General features: G+C 37.7%; 1 protein-coding gene across 2 annotated transcripts in view; it reads left to right on the top strand.

The window, feature by feature from the left end:
- rorc (RAR-related orphan receptor C) overlaps positions 1-13,433 on the top strand; it is a 38,547-nt gene extending 25,114 nt beyond the window's left edge. For both annotated transcript variants that reach the window (XM_036584952.1, XM_036584963.1), the window contains 10 exons: positions 2,405-2,490; positions 2,638-2,779; positions 5,976-6,311; positions 6,536-6,655; positions 7,532-7,653; positions 8,463-8,595; positions 8,831-8,938; positions 9,492-9,602; positions 10,210-10,319; positions 10,510-13,433. In XM_036584952.1, coding sequence (XP_036440845.1) covers positions 2,405-2,490; positions 2,638-2,779; positions 5,976-6,311; positions 6,536-6,655; positions 7,532-7,653; positions 8,463-8,595; positions 8,831-8,938; positions 9,492-9,602; positions 10,210-10,319; positions 10,510-10,674 — 1,433 coding nt within the window. In that variant the 3' untranslated portion in view covers positions 10,675-13,433. The remainder of the gene's footprint in view (positions 1-2,404; positions 2,491-2,637; positions 2,780-5,975; positions 6,312-6,535; positions 6,656-7,531; positions 7,654-8,462; positions 8,596-8,830; positions 8,939-9,491; positions 9,603-10,209; positions 10,320-10,509) is intronic.
- The last annotated feature ends 1,682 nt before the right edge of the window (positions 13,434-15,115 follow it).

Consider the following 15,115-nt stretch of genomic DNA (forward strand, 5'->3'; position numbering starts at 1 on the left):
GCTAAAAAACACCTGGTGGTTAATTGGCAAGTGGTCAACATGATTGGGTATAAAAAGAGCATCCCAGACAGGCTGAGTCTTTCAGAAGTAAAGTTTAAGAGGATCTCACCACTCTGCGAAAGACTGCACAGGCAAATTGTGTAACAAATAAAGAATAATATTTCTCAACGTAAAATAACAAATAACTTGGGGATTTCATCATCTACAGTACACAATATCTTTTCCTGAGAAATCTCTGTATGCAAGGGACAAGGCTAAAAATCAATTTTGGCTGGCCATGATTTTCGGCCCCTCAGGCAGCACTGCATTAAGAACAGACATGGTTCTGTAGTGCAAATCACTGCATGGGCTCAGAAACACTTCTAAAAACCACTGTGAACACCATTCGTCGCTACATCCACAAAGTTAAAACTCTACCATGCAAAGAGAAAACCATATAAACAGGATACAGAAATGCTGCTGCCTTCTCTGGGCCTGAGCTTAGTTAAGATGGACTGAGGTAAATTCTTTTTGGAAATTTCGGAAATTATGGACACTGCGTCCTCTGCACTAAAGACCATCCGGCCTGTTATCAGCACACAGGTTCTGGCTCTTTTCATCTGTGATGGTGTGGGGGTGCATTAGTGCATATGGCATGGGTGGCCTGCACATCTGTGAAGGCACCATTAATACTTTATGATATATACATGTTTTGGAGCAACATATGCTGCCATCCAGACAATGTCTTTTTCAGGGAAGGCCTTTTGGTGCATTTGGTGCGTTATGAAATGAAAAATACGACAAAGTGTTGAACAGCTGAAATCCTATGTCAAGCAAGAATGGGAAAACATTTCACTTTCAAAACTACAGCAGCTGGTCTCTTCAGTTCCCTCAGTTCCCAAATGCTTACAGAGTGTTGTTAAAAGAAGAGGTGAAGCAAACACAGTGGTAAATATGCCCCTGTCCCAACTTTTCTGAAACATATTGCTGGCATCAAACTCAAAATAGCCAAGTATTTTTCAAAAAACAATAAAATTTCTCAGTTTCAACATTTGCTATTTTGTCTTTGTACTATTTTCAGGTAAATATAGGGTTTAAATGATTTGCATATTATTGCATTCTGTTTTTATTTACATTTTGCACAGCGTCACAACTTTTTTTTTGGAAATGGGGTTGTACAACAACAGTTGTTTTTCTCTTTACTTAAAATTTGTCCCAAGTATTACTATATTCAACACAATACTATACTAAATTGTGAACCCAGTACTGAAACACGGACTGATTGTATTGTTACATCTCTACAGGAAAGCTACTCGCTGACCTTAGGACAAACAGTTACTACTGACATACTGCATTTGGCTGTAGTCATGATTCTGAACTTAGGTGCTTAGCTAAGTTTATTCACTTCTTTATTCACTTCTGAATAAAACGCCTTTTCAATGCACTTTAACATTATAGGCTTAGTTCTTTCATTCAAGTTACATTTTGACCAGCCATAGCGGTCACTATCTTCTTTTTCGTTTTTTAGCTGCTCCTCGCATAGTGAGCGGTGTGTGTGTGTGTGGGGAGTGAGTGAGGGTATAAGTGAGAAAGGTGGGTTTTGGTTCTTTGGTTACAAGATAGTGTGTGCACACCAGACAGCCACATAAACACATTTGAGTTCCAAGAAGTCAGCAGGTTACATTTACTGAAATATCGACCACAAACACACACATGCGCACCCGCACCCCTAACACCACAACACACGCACACACACCCTTAATTTATTGCCCTGTTTTGGGTTTTGGGCTGATATCTGATAGTTCTATAATTTTATGTACAGCAGCAGTGCTGCTTTATTCATACATTAAATTGGGATTAGCTCAGCTTTCAGTGATCACACATCACTGGTTATAAAATAAGCGAGTGCCTGGACATGAGAGCTCACAACAGTTCATAATGTTATCTCGGGACTTTCAGGGACGTTGGTTAGATGTGATATTAGATATGATACAATGACAGATATGCATTAGGAAAAGTTTGCATTTTTATACTGATTTGGGACCAGTTTTGCAGTTTTCTCTTATTGCTGGTTAATATCAGGTTTTGTCAATTCAAACTGAAGTTCAAAGATCAAACTGGAGTTAAATTAATAAAGCTCCTGTAAATACTTAATGCTCTAAAACAGTAATATTTTCTACTTTGTATGAACAAATGTCACATTTCATGAGAATAATTTCTCCTTTTAAGTTTTTACCTCATTTGAGAGGCAGGCAGTGAAGTTTAGGAGTTGCTGTCAATCTCATTTAATGTTGAATGTCGCTGCCAAGTCTACATATTGATATGCCCACCCATGGGTGTAATATTGGTAAGGCCACTGGAGTAGCTGTCATATACAATAGTTGTCACTGAATTTGTGTGCGTGTGTGTTTATGTGTGTGTACAGCTCAGATTGAGGTGATCCCCTGTAAGATCTGTGGAGACAAATCATCAGGCGTTCACTATGGGGTCATCACCTGTGAGGGCTGCAAGGTGAGAACAGGACCTATACTAATCACGCTCAGGCATGTAATTTAGCACATAGTGCTTAAGTTAAAATTAACATACTTGATTTGTGGTGTTTTGCTCTCTTTTTCTCACTCACTCTCTGACTCATGCTTGCCTTCTCTTTCTCTTTAGGGGTTTTTCCGGAGGAGTCAGTCTTCGAGTGTGCAGTATTCTTGCTCTAGACAGAGTAACTGCCCCATTGACCGCGCCAGCAGGAACCGCTGCCAGAGCTGCCGCCTCAAGAAATGTGTCGCCCAGGGAATGAGTCGGGATGGTGAGTATGAGAGAGAGAGACAGAGAGAGAATGAGAAAGGGGAGAGACATGTATTAATAATTTAGATAAATTCTCACAACTTATAAACTAGATAAATGTGTTCAAATTTCTCTTGCTTTTTTTAAATGAAACAGATTGACATAGTAATCAGAACAGAGACATAAAATATTAATGGTTTTCGTAAATAAACCAACAAAATCTGAGGGGGATCTCAGGGAAAAAAATAAAATACAAGAAAAATGGAGGATATGATGGGACATTTAAAGTCTTTATACAGTCATTGCGGTAAAACCAAAAGTATGAAGAATAAAGGTGAAGCATAATACATTATCCTGCAACATCCATTAGTCTATCTGATGTAATCAGAATGCTACTACCAGAACACTTATATTTAAGCAGAACACGTATATACATATATGCTCAGTTCCACATCCTTGGGCAGTGTTGTCATGACTCCCAGAATAGTCTGGGTATAAGCATGTCCTTATCTCAATCACAACATCCTTTTCAAGGAACAATCATCCCCCAAGCTCTATGGTGTTCAGAAACAAAACAAAACACAGCGTACAGAGTGCTAATCTTCTAATGTTCTCCAGCACCCAAGGTCCAATTCACTGTCACTCACAGCACTACAAAAATTTGGATCTGATCCCCATGATGAGTAAGCCTAAGGCAATAAATAAGTTGGGATAGAGGGCAAAACCTCCCAGTAATGGCAAAAGGGAAGAAACCTTGAGAAGAAGCAAGCCTAAAAATGGGACATCTTGCTCCCTGAGGCAACACCTAAGAAAATGATATGTTGTAAATTTAGGTCAAAGAAATGTGTGTGTGGGAATCAGGCAAATGATTAAAATAATTACGCAACTAAGGATGTGAACTTCCGTAAAAAAAGGCCACCCCTTATTATTTCAATGAACAATTATTGATTATACTGTAAGTAAAAAGCTGCTATGACCTAAAAGTCTTAAGACTGATTATGCCTGTTAGATATGGCTGTAATGATGTGTTTATCAATTTTAAAAAATGCATCTGTCAGTATATAATCCATACTTATGTTGAGAAGATGGGCAGCAGGCAATGAGCCCTAACCGCAGTACATTTGATCACTGCATTTTAATTCACTTTAGAGACAGATACGTTTTATGTGGGATTGAATAGGTCTCAGCCTAAAGCCTAACTAACTAGCTTAACTTTGACACCACTAACATATCCGACACCCATATTTCGCCAGATATTTAATGTCCTCTGTGGCCTTTCTCCAGACGAGCACTGTATTGTACAATACAAAATAAAAGAGTACAGATCGATTTATCACCTTAAATAAACAGTCTACACTGATAAAGCTCTCCTCTGATATACATCCATTGTCTGATATACATTTCTGCTCCGCGGTCACCATGCCAACCGCTGCATGGCTTCCTGCCGCCGTTGGCCGTGTCCGCAATGAGGTCGGAATGATGTTTTTCCGACGTAAACATGTGAACGCAGCATAATTCCGCCTTACTTTACGTTTATTATACAGACTTAGCTTAATAACAGCTTTGTAAAGCTGTTTAAATTAGCTTTGACAAAATATTTTAGGCTATTAAAACACTTTACATAGCTAGCTAGCTAACTAACTATAGTTTTAATGCTGGCAACATTTTTCTGAGAAGATGAATTAGGCTATCAAAATGTCCTACCTGTAGTTTTATATAGGGATTTAAATAGCTAAGTTAGCTAGCTACTATAAATGTACGCTAAGGTAGCTAACCTAGCTAGCAAACTAAGTTAAGATATTTCGACAACACCGTTGTTCTAACAATTTGTCCTAGCCATCGAGTGGTTTACCGAGCATGCGCATAGTATTACAACAGCGCAGTAACTTGTGTTTTTCATGTTAATTCAGGCTTACTTCAAGTCTATCGTACAGACTAATCTTAATATTGCCAGTTACTCCCTGATAAGCTGATTTATGCTATCAAAATATCCTAATTATTCTTTTAATGCTGGTGACACTTTCTGCTAAGAAGGTTTAGGCTATTAAACTATCCTAACGCTACCTGTTGTTGTAATGTTGGTAGCTTTTTCAGATTCAGTTATTTAAGCTATCAAAACATCCGTCCGTGTTTTAAGTAAAAAGTTAGCTAGTTAGCTAACTATAAATTTGCGCTATGGTAGGACGTTTCGACAAGGTAGCACAATTCGTCAGAACAGGTTCATGAATCTTTAACATAAGCACAGCACAGTGCAGCAATAAAGGCTTGAAATCGTTGTGCCGGTGGTATGGAAACAGGATCAATAATCAGACCTCCAAACAGGCTTTGCTACATGCTAGTTTACCAACCGTCATAGCACTGGACAAATGCTAAGTTAGCTAAATTAGCCGTTACCAAACAAAAACTCATTACCAACTAATTCGTTATCTGAGATTTGCTCTTTATGACACCACTCTACCTCAAACACCTAAAGAAAAACCACAGCTATTACCATTACATAGCCTGCCTTGTCATGGAGCAATCCTAGAACAGCGGGCTAGCTAGTAATCCTACTGACTAAATTCTTTAACAGACTAACGTTAGGATAAAATGAGCTGAAGTTTATCAAAATTATTTAGCTTGGATTTATTATTATAAGTCCATTGATGATAAGATGTCATAGATTTTAATTCTAAGAACAACAAGCTCTTTTTCTCACCTGCAGCACTTTAAATGGCCTTAAATTTCCGTTAAATTTTGAATTTGAAACGAGCAGCCTGCGCCCTGACTCAACCACATGAGTTCACCGTGTCCAGCATTAGGATAAAACCTTGCAAACTCTACTGAGGAAATAAAGACTTAATGTTAATATGATGGAAAACATTTTACACAATTTTAGCAGGAGATTTCTGCCATTTTTCAGATTTTTACTAACCGTTATGCATTTTTGAAATCCCCATCACTTTTTGAAATAGCCCCTATTGTAAAAGTAAAGCATGTTGCTTTGTGACTTCCCAAGTATGATTGCAAGTGTTAGAAATGTATAAGATCAATCATACTAGCTATAAGCATATTTGTATTAATTCTAATATTTCAAAATGGTTTTACAAGGAAAAACAAACTTACTCCCCATGTAATTAGTTTTAAACAATTTTCTTTGCTGGCCTGGTACAGTACTGTAGATAGCCTAGTACTTAGGAAGCATTCCTGTTTGATTAACTGCGTTCTCTCTTGCTCAGCGGTGAAGTTTGGCCGCATGTCCAAGCGTCAGAGAGACACTCTGTTTGCAGAGGTGGAGAGGCACCGGCAGCAGCAGCGTCTCCAGGCCAGCCAAGCGGAGCCCCAGCCTCTGCCAGCGTACCGGCCCAGCAAAGAGCCCAGGGGCCGCTCGCCCCATGTAATTCAACCACTGGCCCCAACCTACTCCTACACCCTGGACCAGGAGCTCCCCAGCTGCCCACCAGAAGTGCACCCCTACTTGGGCTGTGCCGCAGGTGAGGCCCAGGCTGCAGCTCTGGCCTACAGGAATTCTCAGAGAGGCGGGGACAGCAGCAGCTTTTCACCGTCAGGAAGAGGTGAAGTTAAAGAGGCTCATTGTTCTCTATCTTATCAGGGACATAATTGTGTGTTTCCTTCATGTCAGTGGGTTGTATTTTACAATTGCCAAAGAAACAAAACAAAACATATATTTAAGGTAATCAAAGTAGAGGACAGTAACAGCTTATCAACTCCATTATTAATCTGTTTTCCCCCTTTCTTCATTTTCTTCTTTCTCACTGTCTCTCTTCCTCTTTTCTAGGCTTTGAGTCCAGAAGATCCACTCCCGAGACCATCCTGAGCTTGCCTGGGAGTGAAATAGGATTACGACCTTTTGACCTCGAAGGCTCGTTCTGCCCCTACCCTACCTCAATGCACATAGGTGAGTCAGAGAGAGAAAGACAGAGAGTGTCTGTTGAATTTTTAATTCAAGTGACTTTATCAGAAGCATCTGGTGTGGCTGGATGTTGCTCACAGTAGAGCAAAGTGATGCTAAGTAGTCATGAGCAGTTCAAAGTGAAAAGAAGAGCCCTTGATGTGAGCAAAGCTGAAAAGGTTAAATTTAAAGAGGAATTTCTCCAATTTTTCAAATATTCTGCTTAATTCAGTTGTTGAGATTGTATTAAACCATAGGAAACAGTACTCTAGAAGGGAATATTTCACTTTAATGTGAAATACTCCCTTCAGGAAAAATTTACTGAGTCTGTTTTCTTTACTGTGATGGTGAGAGGAACCAGGGGTCGCAACGTCTACAACACCAATATAGCCATTTTATTTACTATCCAAAACCACAAGTGAATCTACACGTGTCTTTTAAATTTTTATGTGTACTGTTGATAATGACAAAATAGTGTTAAATAAATAACTCCAAGATCACTTTTGGGGACTATGTTGCCTTGCAGCACACTGCATGTACCTCTGAATGGAGTTTAAAAATCTTAACCTTATCTCAGACCTTTTGTACAACAATGTTTCAAGCATTAGGCAGTGTATTCATAACCATTTCATATGATAGCTTTCTTTGAAGTAGCTTTAAGAGGCATTAAACTCTTCAGACATGTAGTTCCCATCACCTCCACTGTGAACAATCCTGACTCTGTAAGTTTCTCTAGAACAGAGCATTTCACATCAAACCACTCTGAATGACTGCATTCACATCTCAGTGAATGAATTGTGCAAATATTTTGAATCTGTAGAATTCCCTTTTATGGATTCTCACCAAAGCTCTATGTGTGTGTGTGTGTGTGTGTGTGTGTAGAGGAGCTGTGTGCAAGTATAGTACGCTCTCACAGGGAGACAAGTCAGTATCGAGTGGAGGAGATACACGCTCTCAGATGGAAGATTTTCAGTAGGGAGGAGATCCATGCTTACCAGAGCAAGGTACTACACCTTTACTGTGACAATACCATCACTACTGTTCAAATTAGAGGTACCCAAGGGTTTTTTCTTGGTGGCCACATGCCAATGTTTGTGTTAGGCTAAATGTGAAATTTGGGTTTTGAACATATGTTTTATACCATTACTATATAATCATATATCCTGAAATATAAATATTTTGTATTATTATTATATAGTGTGGTTTCCATCACCTCCGTACTAGGCAACACTTTAACCATGTTACCTTCAGAAGTTGGTAGTAACTAGTTACATTTACCTGGTGACATGTACTTAACCAGTTTTGATGGATTTGTAGTTCTTTTACTTCTACTTAAGTATTTAAGAGGAAAGAATTATACTTTTAATTTATGTACACTTCAGTCATTCACAGTGAATTATTAATTCTCTTTTTGTGTTTAATTTGCATCCATTCTCTTGGTCACAGCACCTGGTCTGATTTGCTGTTCCTCAAACCTTTAATTTTTGTTTAGCATTTTGTTTCATCCCAAATCACAAAAAAAAGAGAAGAATAGTTCCTAACAAACTTAAGTTTCCTTGCTGACAGCTGCTGGATGTACTGAGACGTTCCACTGCTGTTCTATAAGTTACTTCATACTTGATTAGTTTTCTTACACTTTTGTACTCTTACTCGAGATGTTTTGATAGGTTACTTTTAATTCTTCTACAGTCATTGTTTCATGACTTTAGGCTGCTCTACGTATCTCTAGTTATCTTAAACCTATTAGTACCAAGATCTTTGCAAACTACAGCAACCATGTGAATATTTGCCTATGCTCTCTCTTTCTCTGCAGTCTGTGGATGAGATGTGGCAGCATTGTGCAGTGAGACTGACAGATGCAGTGCAGTACGTGGTGGAGTTTGCAAAGCGCATCCCAGGGTTCCGTCAGCTTGGTCAAAACGATCAAATCGCTCTGCTGAAGAGTGGTGAGACACATCTGTCAATCCAACATTTTGCAGTTGTGCTTTGTAGGGAGTTCCAGGGTTGGTACTCATTCCTCCATATGTCTTTGTGTTGTCTTCACTCTTTCTCTTATTTTCTGGTTTTCCTTTTTGTCTTCATTTGCTCTTTGCCACGTCTGCCTTTATTTTCATTCTGCTTTAATTCTGTATGTTTTTGACTCTTTTCTTGTGTGCTTGTCTGTGTGTCTCTCCTGCTCAGGTTCAATGGAGGTGGTTCTGGTCCGCATGAGTCGAATGTTCAACACTGAAAACAGCACAGTCTTCTTTGATGGAAAGTTTGCTGGAACTGAGCTTTTCAAGTCTCTTGGTAAGCTGAACATCTAAAAACTTCAATTCAGTTCAATTCAGTTCTATTTACTTAAATTTGCCGCTGGTCTTTTTGGCTTTACATTGCAATGTCATACAAAATGCATAGTTTAACCCTCAATAATTACTTTTGCTAATGTATTTTCATTTTTTTCCCTTTTAAACTGTTTGTAGGAAGACCGTAACACCATATATTTTACAGATTTTGGCTCCAAAACACAGAGCAATAATGCCAAAAGTTGTCAGACATGTTGTTTGAATTTGGCATGAATTTGGTGTGAAATTCAGAATATTAAATATTTTTTTCACCACAAATTATGTTATGCTACAGTTTAGAGTGCGCACTGTGAGAATATGTAGTTTTAGTGAAATCTAGTCTGAAGTAAGCATTAAAGTGCTTCAAAGAACTGCAGTTTTGCAGCAGAGGGTTTCTGAGGGTTAAAACCAGAAATAAAAGATTCTACCTTTTTATCTAGGATTGGCAATGTAACTCATAGTTTACGTTAGAGTTTGTGTTTTCTAAATGATTCTTTTTGTGTGCAACTGTGTTGCAGCATGTGGTGATTTTATCGCAGCCGTATTTGACTTTACTCACAGTCTTTGTGCTCTGAGGCTGACTGAGCAGCAGGTGGCGCTGTTCAGTGCTCTGGTGCTCATAAACGCAGGTTTGTGCCGTTTCCAGCACATTTCTAACACACATGTCCTCATACAAATAACTCAGACACTGTTAGTCTGTGTGTGTCTGCTGGTGCACACTACTGTTCAAAAGTTTGGAATCATATTAATATCCATATTAATAATTCAATATTATTCACCAACTTACATAGTGTAGACAGAAATGTTATAAACTACAAACTCAAGCATATAGTGATGGTTTATTCACAATTTGAAGAATTTTTGGAACAACAAAAAATTATGACATGGTAAAACTATAGTGATATTTGAATGAATTAAATAGTAAAGTGTAGTTATGTATTTAAATTAATTTCTTGTTACAAAATTGATATGAATGGCTATTTGTTTAGCAAGATTTGGTCACCTTTTCTCCAGGATGAAGGTTCTAGTTACCATACAGCTTTCTAAATTATTTTAGAATCATGTAGAGCTCCCTTCTTCATTACACAATTATCTATTGTTCGAAACCTGTATTATCGTATTTTAATCAATCAGTATCTGCAACAAAATAGTTTTATATTACTGAACACTATATATTACTGTTATTCCAAAGCTTTGACCATATGTGGGTATAAATTTGTGTTTGTATGTGTGCAGATCGTCCATGTCTGGAGGAAAGAGACAGAGTGCTGAGAGTGAGAAAAGACGTGGAACTGGCCCTCAGTCACATCCTTCACAGAGACAACCAGGACAGTCTACTGCACAAGGTGAGGAAAATGAGATTTTCCATAACATGGGCTCTTTAAGATATTTTGAAAGCAAGCAAAGAAAAGAGGAAGCAGTAGTGATAAAAATAAAGAGGAAGGAAAAGGCAAGAAGAATGAGAAGACTGAAAACGTTTTGCAAGTTTGGCATGTTTATTTCAGTAGTTTGATTTTGTTTGTTTGTTTTTTGCAGTTATATCAGAAGGTGTCTATGCTGAAGAGCCTGTGTGCACTGCATATTGAAAAGCTGCGCTGGTTCCGGCAGCTCTACCCTCTCACAGTGCATTCCCTATTCCCTCCTCTCTACAAGGAGCTGTTCGGCTCAGACACCGATATACAAGCAATGGCTACTCTCTAACACATATGAACACGCACACACTCAGACACAGTACATTTACTAATAGATTATGTAATCAGTATGTCTTAAATTTACTATTTACCTTATGAATAAGATGAATATATTTTTGTAATTCTGACAGGAACAGAAGGTAATGTCAATAGCAATATAAGTGTTTCTGAGTCTGTATTTTTGTGCAGATGCTATTTTGTAGTGTGAAGCAGAAATATTGCTACAAATATTAAGCTACTGAGCTGTGATAGTAGTTTTGATAGTCTGCACCTTTGAGCTGAATTTGTGTTTTATAGGTTGTTCACAACTGATAATATTTGTAAATGTGATCAAAAGTTTTTTATCGTGCTGACATCCTGAAAAAAAGGTTCTGATTAGCGGTAAGCCGCTTGCAGTAACAGTGAATCTTTCCAGAGAGTGGACAGTTGCATTGAAAATGAAGTACTTGAATTCAACACCACAGCAGGTTACAGACAGGGGTGGAAAATACTTTGTTACTATACCTAAGTATTACTTTGGAAGAGTGGTATTGATTTGTAATTGAGTAATATCAACATTGAATACTTGGACTTTTACTCAATTACATTTTAAACAGAAAAAACATACTTTTTACTCCTTACATTTTCATTTTGACTTTCAACATACAAAGCTGTGAGATCAGTTGAGTTTCTGTATGTTTGAATTTACTGCTTTCATTAAAACATCCAGGTAAAGTCCTATCAGTGTACAATAAAACAGCCCACAGCTATGTTAATCTGTATTTTTTACGAGGACTAATCCCACCAAAAAAATTTTTCTTTTTACTTTTATATACTTGAGTATGTTTAAATGATGATACTTTTTAAATTTTAATCTAGTATCTGTGGCTCCATACTTTTGATTGAGTAAGTGCTTCTACCTTCACTTAAGTATAATTACTCTGTACTTTTTCCACCCCTGGTTGCTGAGTTTTTGCACAATTATAATAGTATCAGGTCTCCTCTGACACATTGCTTCTCCTAATCCTACATAGGTAGAATGTGAAGTGAGGGCACTCTATCCTTATTAAATAACCATAGCACTGAAGATTATCCACTGATTACATTGGCATCAAATATTCTTTCTGTGCGAGTGGAACCAATGTTCTATATTAGTGCATTATACTTGTTTATTTCAGTTCGATCTTCTTTTCTCATGCTATGTAAAGAAGTGGAGCAACTACTGGAGGCCATTATGTTTTGAGTAATTTAATGGGAATTTCAATTATGGATACTTGCACAAACTGCATTAATTAAAATGTGTTTGACAACAAACAGTTTGACATATTACACAACTTTCATTTCTAAGGCTGGGTCCGGTATCTGTAATCCTTCCCCTAATTTGAATACAACCTGTGCTCTAAGGGACAACTGTCTTTTCTCCACTAATGCCTTTTGACACAAAGCTCATAGAGTCAAAACTGTATCCAAAAGATTCCAGACACCCCTTCTAATTAGTCAGTTCTGCTAGGGGTGGGCAGTATGACAATACTTTGTCTTATCGTGATTCATAACTCGTGATAAGCTTTTCTGAGCATATTGTCAGTACTTAAAGAATTATTATTATTATTATTATTGTTATTATTATAGTATTTATATAATATAGTATTATATAAATGTGGCACTACAGGTTCTGCTTTGTCTGTTTCAACTTGTTAAATTTTAGAAAAACTAAAAATAGTGATGTGATTTAACATTTTTTGCCATATTGCCCACCCGTAAATTCAGCTTCTTTAAGGTGCACCCAGTTGCTGATTCAGGTGTTAAATTGTGTACACAGAGCTTGTATAACCTCCATAGAAAAGCATTGCCAATAGAATGGGACGCTCTGGAGCAGCTGTGTTTAAGGTCATCATGCCCAATTCCAAGTGTTGGCTAGGGCAGGCATAAAGACCCACGGCATTGGGCTGTGGAGCACTGGAACAATGTTATCTGAAGTGATGGAGCACCATCCAGTACTTTTGGGATGAGTTGGATTGACGTTTGTGATTCAGAACTAATCATCCAGCATCAGTACCTGGACCTCACTCATGCTCTTGTGGCTGAATACAATCAAATCTGCAAAGCAATATTCCATCTAGACTTTCCAGAAAAGTAGAGACCGTGACTGCAGCAAACGTGGGACGAACGCCCTTTTAAAACCCTTGATTTCAGGAGAAACATTGGATGAGCAGGAGTCTACAAACTTTTGGATGTAAACGTCAACAGTTTCCCTACGTTCATTATTCTTGGCTTCAGTTTTGTTGCAGCCCAGTTTAATCATTAGGCTACTGAGTAATTTCATGCTACCTTTGGCTTTGTTAACAATCAGTTTCACGGTTTTGAATAAAGTCATTGGGCGTATGTTGTGAGCTTACTGGTCACACGTCCTGTGTTTAAACGCAGGTTTAAAAAGACAGTGTGTAGTCAAATGCTAGCACTGATGAGTATGATGTAAGATGACATACAACCTGTGGTAGCTTTGCCAACATTAGCATTTATGAATGTTTATGTATTGTTTATAAGAGTGTGATATATGTCTTATGAGTCTATCATCAAGTCCTGTGCTTTTGCCATTTAACTTAAGTATTGCTGTGGATTCTTTTGCTGTGATTTCCTAGCTGTTGTTTGATGAAATTTTTGTTTGTAACTTTGGTTGATTCTGGAACATTTATGCATTTTGTTTGTTTTGTTTTGAACTTTTAATCCCCCCTCAATAACTATAGCGACGTGCTATGATGAGGAAAAGGCATCAAATAAATATGTGAAAAAGTGAAAATATTTCTTTTTTTTCTCTTGACCTCAAGACAGAAAAAAGTATCTTTTTTAATTGCATTCTTGTGCTTTTCATTTTAATGTTTAGTATGCACTGGTTCCACACTGTATAAGCTGTCTGTAAGGTTTTCAAAGATAACTAGTTATTTAAGTACTAAATAACCAGCTAACATGCTAACACTAATACATATAACATGCACAGTGATCTGATTGTACTTACCTTGCAAGTGTTTGAATAATTTGTTCATACTTGGTACATATATTTGTTTTGGAGAACAGTCATATACAACAGTTACCCAGCAACTTGCCAGCGATTTGTCATCACCTCAGTCAACCAATTTTCAGCAAGAGCACATAAGTTTCTTTGACGTGGATTTGAATATGAAGGAAGCCAAAGTGACTAAATGTCTGAGCTTTACCTTTTTTATGCAACTTCACCAATGAGAGGAAAACACTGACATCAGCCCTTAAACTCATCCACAGTTTTCATTTGGCCTCAAGGACTTTTACTCCATGACTGTGTATAGAATTGCATCTGATTTCAGGGAATGTTTATTTGCTCACTTAGCTCACATCTGGATAAAAACCTTAAATGGTTTGATTGAACCATCATGACTAACTGTGACCTTTTGATTCATAATTATGTAAAATAATATGACGCTGCAGGAAATGTGGTGTAAAGCATTGCAGCAGCTGCCAAAAAGCTTTTACTGGATATAATAGTTTCATTTTTCCGTGGAGGTTTGGGACTTTGGAGTTTAATATATATATAGTGTAATGTTTTAGCTCACTGATTAAGAAAATACTAAAGGAAATGCCTTAAAATATTCACCCCACAGAAGCACCCTAAGCAATGTGTTTGACCAAAACTGACCCAAACCTTTGGGTGAAAAGCGCAATGCCCTGTGAATCACAAGCAACGTAATATACAACAAGTAATTTTCTCCAATGATTTATGAGTTCTGAGCTTAAGTGGGTAGCACAGTCAAACTATGCCTACTTTATCTAAATAGTGACTCAAGTAAGAAGAAAATGAGCCCAAGAAACAATATCTTTTACTCATGAGAAGCAGCCTTATGTCTGGTGATCTCACTTTTGATGTCTGAAGTTAGTACCAAAAAAATAGCTTATTTGCGCTCATTACTGAATAGGAAAAGCACATATAAAGCATTTTCTAATATACAGGAATATTTTGTATTCTATACCGAAATGTAATCAATTTAGAATGTTTCAGACTCCAGTCCTCACAGGCCGACGCTCAACAGACTTCAGCAGTCTGCCCCATTAAACATTCATGATTCAACTCTCAGCAGCTCACTGAACGACAACAGCAATGTCCTTGACAAGTGAAAAATCTCTCTGCATTCTTCTGCAACAATCGTTTTATTTTTAAAGTTGACCTACCAGCTAGAGGTCCAACTGGTTCTTGTCCAAAACCAGCGACGTTGGTGGCAGAATCTATGTCGTGGGACTGCTGGATATAGCAGTGACCTCCGGAGTGCATTCTGTCTCCTCTTTTCTTTAATATAGTGTGAGAGTAACTGTACATTTATATGTAAATATAAAGCAAGTCCTGTTAGCAATGTTAAAACCAGCACTATTTGGCTGTGTTTGCCCTTACACAGAATCGGCTCATGTAAACAAAGGAGATAATGGGGCACATTCTTGACGTTATAAGC

This window comes from Colossoma macropomum, unplaced genomic scaffold (assembly GCF_904425465.1).
Source record: "Colossoma macropomum unplaced genomic scaffold, Colossoma_macropomum, whole genome shotgun sequence".
In the NCBI taxonomy this organism is placed as follows: Eukaryota; Metazoa; Chordata; class Actinopteri; order Characiformes; family Serrasalmidae; genus Colossoma; species Colossoma macropomum.